The 6,344-nt window shown below is 41.0% G+C and overlaps 1 protein-coding gene across 3 annotated transcripts in view; it reads left to right on the top strand.

Moving 5' to 3' along the window:
• Positions 1-6,344, top strand: part of tdrd12 (tudor domain containing 12) — a 56,188-nt gene that overhangs the window by 12,680 nt on the left and 37,164 nt on the right. For all 3 annotated transcript variants that reach the window (XM_025002573.2, XM_025002574.2, XM_025002572.2), the window contains exons 6-9: positions 610-665; positions 760-845; positions 984-1,173; positions 5,949-6,013. In XM_025002573.2, the coding sequence (XP_024858341.1) occupies positions 610-665; positions 760-845; positions 984-1,173; positions 5,949-6,013 (397 nt within the window). The remainder of the gene's footprint in view (positions 1-609; positions 666-759; positions 846-983; positions 1,174-5,948; positions 6,014-6,344) is intronic.

Below are 6,344 nucleotides of genomic sequence, written 5' to 3'. Positions count from 1 at the left end.
AAAATTAAACGAAATAAACATTTGAAATATATGAGTTTGTATGTAATGTATGAATATAATATACAAGTTTCACTTTTTAAATGGAATTACTGAAATCAATCTACTTTTTCATGATATTCTAATTTTATGACCAGCACCTGTACATTTAGTGATTACTCTGAGAGGTTCATTAAAATCTGTAAAGTCTGTTGGTCATGAGATATTTTGCTAACAGACAAAATATACACATTGGTGAAAACATTGTCTGCTTTGGACAGTGGGGTATAAAAAAAAAACTTCAACTGGTGCCCTTTTTTCAAAAAAACAACATTGACTGATTGAGTATCAGTGCGTTGACACGTTTGATCTCTAATCTGGAACCCTAACCTGCTCTGGATCAGGTTTTTTTTTTTTTTTTTTAGCATCAGTTACCACGGTAACAGACCCAGGTAAAGTAGTTAACCAGCTTTGTGACACTGAATATCCCAATCTGAACCTGAAGTTATTCGGCTAAACCATGAATTCTGCTTCATAGTACAGGTCTCTAGTTACTTGATATTTTATTCTGTGTATAGAAAATAAAAGAAATGATCAGTAGGGATCTAATTTGACGTTTTTTCTCCTCTGCAGACCATCTAGTGTTTGGGATAGCTCTACTACACTGTACCTTCACAAGTTGCTTCAAGGTTAGAAACTGATTGATGGTGTAATATTTTCTGATTTGTCTTTAACTTGGACTGATGGAAGAACGTTTTTACACAAGTGATGACTCTTTCACAGCATCCACACAAACAGAAGCTGTGCTGCTGGAAGTGGAGTCAGACTCAACATCTATTGAACTGTATTTGACTATCAACAACATCAAGGTCAAATTTCAGTCATACTTATTTTCACTTTTAAGCTTCATACAATGGATTTAACAAGACTGGTGCTTAGAAGTATAAAATACATTACTCATGTGAAAGAAAATTAATGTAAACTTTATGTTTTTGTTTCTTTTCCAGATCTGTGTGAATGATGACTTGGTGGCTAAGAAGTTTGCATATTACAGCAGACATCCTGCTGACAGTAACTGTCTGGATGGAAGAGACTGGCTTCCTGTCATGTTGTCCTCCAACATTTTAACTCCGATTGCCTCCAAATCATCTAACAGACAAACGGCACAAACCAAACAACTCTGCTGTGAACACACAGGTACCACATGAGCAAAAACAGTCCAGAGAGCTCTGCAGATTAAACAGAACAATTTTACAGATGTATTTATACACAACTGTCTCTGAGATAACTTTAAACCCGTTATTGTTTATTCCAAATTTAATACAAATCAGGTAGTTTGGTCCACTTTTCCTGAACAAACAGCTCCAGCTGGCTCAGGTTTGAAGGATTGTGTTTCCACACTGCAGTTTCCAGATCTTTTTATAGATGTTTTTAGATTTTGAAAGATGTTTAGTAGGATTAAGATCTTGGCTCATGGAGGGCCATTTAAGAATTGTCTGTGTTTTTCTCTTTCTTTTTTTATCTCTTCTCAGGTATTCTTATTAGTTTTAGCTGTGTGTTTTGGGTCATTATCCTGCTAAAGATCCATGTTCTGCAACTAAGCTGAGCTTTCTGACACTGAGCAGCATGTTTCACTCCAGGAAACCTGGTAGTCTTGATACTTTATTGTGCCCTGCACATATTTAGGGTGGTTGATAAAAAGCTTGAAGGCTCCTGTGATACTAATTAAGGTCAAACATTTGGATTGAAACATGACTATAATACAAAGATTAATAGTCTCTTTAAGGGGACCAAAAAATCTGTCCTTACCTTTTTAGCAAATTTTTGTAAAGTAAACTAATTGTTTCTTTTTGTTTACTTTATCACATTCTTGTTCTTTCGGCTGTTCCCTCTTCAAGGGGTTGCCACATCAAATCATCCTCCACCATCTAACTCTATTGTTTGCGTCCTCTGTCCTCACTCCGCTACCTCCATGTCCTCTCTAACTACATCCATATATCTCCTCTTTGTCTTTTCCTTGCAGCTGCATCTCTAACATCCTTCTACCAATATACCCACTGTCCCTCCTCTACACATGTCCAAACCATCTCAGTCTGGCTTCTCTAACTTTATCTCCCAGTCGTTCAACCTGTGCTGTACCCTGGGGTGGAAATTAAAAATTTCTTTACCAGCCATTCAAATTTTTTACCAGCCACTATTTTTTGTTGTGACAAAAACTTATTTCATATGATGATGATGATGGAGGTGGGTGGAAGCAGTTGTGGTTCCCTACAAGCTGAACAACACCTCTTTCTGGACACTGCATGGAAATAACTAGATTTATCTTATTTTATTTTTTTATTTTAAACCATTAAAAGATGCATATCTGTACATAAAAAATTCAGACAAGTGATATTTATTTATGTGGAGTGTTTTTGAAGTATTTTTTTGTGCTTTTGAAAGTTTTTGTATGTAAGTTGTAATGTTTTTCAGACACTTGCTGCTTTTAATGCATAGATCTATTTGTGCTACCCGCTTATATTTAACAGATAGGATTTTCTGATGAAGGAAGTGATTTTTGTGGTTTTAGAAAGGTTTTCGTCGGGGATATAAATTGTTCCAATGCTATGCTAAGCATAACTCCTAAGCTTCCACTTCAGTATCCGATGATATTTAACATTAACACGAACCGCTATAGTTGTCGGTTTGTAAACATGACGGTAGCAGTTTTTGACGGGTAGCACCGACCGTTAGACATAGCTGTTTAGCCGTGCTACGGTAGGAAAATCTGAGGAGGAAGCACAGATCGTCAGAACACCAGCCGTAGGCGTGGACGCACACTGACCGACGTCATGACGTCATTGATTTAGTTAAAAAAAACGTTGTTTAACTTTTGGTTCTTCCCTCGACTACTCTTGAAAAACATTTTTGTTGTCTGCCACCCGCTTAACTCACGAAATGTTCCGCCACATTGCTAATGCTACTCCTCAAACAGTTTCTTCTTCTACTTCTTGATTTTTATTGGTGGTTGGTAAACAACTGAAGGAATCAATACCGCCACCAACTGGTAAAGAGTGTCTGCTAAACTTTTCTCCTTCTTGCATTTAGCAGCAACTCGAGCACATTGCTGCCCCCTATATGTCAAGAGGACAAATAACACGTTTTCTGTTCAAATTGCCAACCCGCCACAGTGGCGTGTGTGTTGATTAAATTCAAATATTTACCCGCATTTGGCCGGTGGCGGGTGCTAATTTCCACCCCTGGCTGTACCTCTGATGACCTCATTCCTAATCCTATTCATCACTGTCCCTCCCAAGGAGAACCTCAATATCATCAGCTCTGCCTCTTCCAGGTCTGTCTCCTGTCTTTCTGTCAGTCCCACTGTCTCCAAACCATACAACACATCTGCTCTCACCACTGTCTTGTAAACCTTTCTTTTGAGCATTGCTGCCATCCTTTTGTCACAAATCACTCCTGAAACTTTTCTCCATCCACTCCATCCTGATGGACTCTCTTCTTCATCTCTTCACCACACTCCGTTTTCCTGGATAGCCAACTCAAAGTCCTAAGTACCTACACCTTTGTGAGGCATGCAGACATACACTGCTCAAAAAAATAAAGGGGACACTTAAACAACACTATAACTCCAAGTAAGTCAAACTTCTGTGAAAGCAAACTGTCAACTTCGGAAGCAATACTGATTGGCAATCAATTTCACATGCTGTTGTGCAAATGGAATAGACAACCTGTGGAAATTATTGGCATTTAGCAGGACACACTCAATAAAGGAGTGGTTCTGCAGGTGGGGACCACAGACCACTTCTCAGTACCTATGCTTTCTGGCTGATGTTTTGGTCACTTTTGAATGTTGGTGGTGCTTTCACACTCGTGGTAGCATGAGAAGGACTCTACCAACAACACAAGTGGCTCAGGTAGTGCAGTTCATCCAGGATGGCACATCAATGCAAGCTATGGCAAGGTTTGCTGTGTCTCTCAGCGTAGTGTCCAGAGGGTGGAGGCGCTACCAGGAGAGAGGCCAGTACACCAGGAGACGTGGAGGAGGCCGTAGGACAACAACCCAGAAGCAGGACCGCTACCTCTGCCTTTTTGCAAGGAGGAACAGGAGGAGCACTGCCAGAGCCCTGCAAATTGACCTCCAGCAGGCCACGAAGTGCATGTGTCTGCACAAACGGTTAGAAACCAACTCCATGAGGATGGTATGAGGGCCTGATGTCCACAGATCAGGGTTGTGCTCACAGCCCAACACTGTGCAGGATGCTTGGCATTTGCCAGACAACACCAGGATTGGCAAATTTACCACTGGTGCCCTGTGCTCTTCACAGATGAAAGCAGGTTCACACAGAGCACATGTGACAGAGTTTGAAGACGCTGTGGAGAGTGATCTGCTGCCTGCAACATCCTTCAGCATGACTGGTTTGGCAGTGGGTCAGTAATGGTGTGAGCCCTCCACGTGCTCGCCAGAGGTAGCATGACTGCCATTAGGTACCGAGGTGAGATCCTCAGACCCCTTGTGAGACCATATGCTGATGCAGGTGGCCCTGGGTTCCTCCTTATGCAATACAATGCTAGACCTCATGTGGCTGGAGAGTGTCAGCAGTTCCTGCAAGATGAAGGCATTGAAGCTATGGACTGGCCCGCTCGTTCCCCAGACCTGAATCCGATTGAGCACATCTGGGACATCATGTCTCGCTCCATCCACCAATGTCATGTTGCACCATAGACTGTCCAGAAGTTGGCTGATGCTTTAGTCCAGGTCTGGGAGGAGATCCCTCAGGAGACCATCCGCCACCTCATCAGGAGCATGCCCAGGCGTTGTAGGGAAGTCATACAGGCACGTGGAGGCCACACACAATACTGAGCCACAAAGTTGGATCAGCCTGTAGTGTGTTTTTCCACTGCGTGACTCCAAATCCAGGTCTCCATTGGTTAATAAATTTGATTTCCATTGATGATTTTTGTGTGATTTTGTTGTCAGCACATTCAACTTTGTGCAGAACAAAGTACTCAATCAGAATATTTAATTCATTCAGATCTATGATGTGTTATTTGAGTGTTCCCTTTATTTTTTTGAGCAGTGTATATTGGAGAGTTGTTTTTAACTGAATCACTTTCCAGGAGTATTGAAGCATTGTTTCATTGAGGTGTAATGGTACCAACGCATTTGTCTGTTTGTTCCATTTACCCGTTTGTGTGAGATAAAAGAATAATTTCAGTGTTAAACCTGATTTGTTTCTGGATCTCATTAGCCTCAGTTCTACTGGAATTGTAGATTTAGTTTCTGCTTTGACTTTAAGAATCCTGTAGCCACCAGAAAAAGAAAACTGAGACAGCGCAATCCTCCGCCAAGACCATAGCATTAATAATAAATAGTGGGATCCTAATCATGATCTGGATAAACCTCAAAATGTAATCACGCACTTTGTATCACCTTGTTGCTGAAAAGTGCTATATAAATAAATCTGACTTGACTTGTTTTTTTTGTGACGACCCTAACATTTCCTGAAAATTTCATCCAAATCTCTACATTATTAGATTTTATGTAATCTTGCTAACATACAGAAAAACAAACATGACAGAAAACGTAACCTCCCTGGTGGAGGTAACAAAGGGGTCACCTACTGTAGCATAGACAAGGTTTTAACAAAAGACCTGTGACCCTGTGACCTTGGAATCAGCAGTCATCATCTTTGACCTATGAGGTGTCCAGCTGTGCAGTTTGGCATTCCTACATTTCACTGTTGCATAGTTAGAGCACAGGATCACCTTGACATTTGACTGGATCTCCAACAAAATTTGTACTATGTTTGACGTTTCCTGAAAATTTCATGAAAGTCCGTTCATAACTTTTTGAGTAATCTTTTTCACACACAGACGCTACCAAAAATATAACCTCTTGGTGAAGGTAACTATGAATGAAACGATTTTGTTTAAAATTGATGGTTATTCTGATTCTAATCTGCTTTTATCTTCAGTGAAGTCAGGGATCTCTAATCCAGTGGACGCAGGTGATTGGCTGACAGCTTCGTCTCTACCTCAGGTCTGTGGCTCTGCACACTTTACTTTATAGTCTCTCTCTCTGAGTGACCTCTCACAACTGATAGCAGCTTTACTCTGAGCTTCCCCTGGATGATGGAGCTCCTCACCTCATCTCTAAGGCTGAGACAGAGGAAGCTCGTTTCAGCTTCACCACGACAGACTAGAGCACTATCTCTTGCCTTCTGCTATTTCTTGTGAACAAGATTTCAGATACTTCAACACCTCCAATGTCTGCATTCAGGGAGTTCATGCCTGAATGCACAGGTGTGAATTTCCACACACACACAAAACCCTGTCTCATGACTGTCTGGTGAAATTATCTCTGAAGTTGC

This window comes from Kryptolebias marmoratus, linkage group LG11 (assembly GCF_001649575.2).
Source record: "Kryptolebias marmoratus isolate JLee-2015 linkage group LG11, ASM164957v2, whole genome shotgun sequence".
In the NCBI taxonomy this organism is placed as follows: Eukaryota; Metazoa; Chordata; class Actinopteri; order Cyprinodontiformes; family Rivulidae; genus Kryptolebias; species Kryptolebias marmoratus.
Note: the sequence above shows the minus strand (reverse complement) of the source record. Positions and strands in the feature narration are given on the sequence as shown.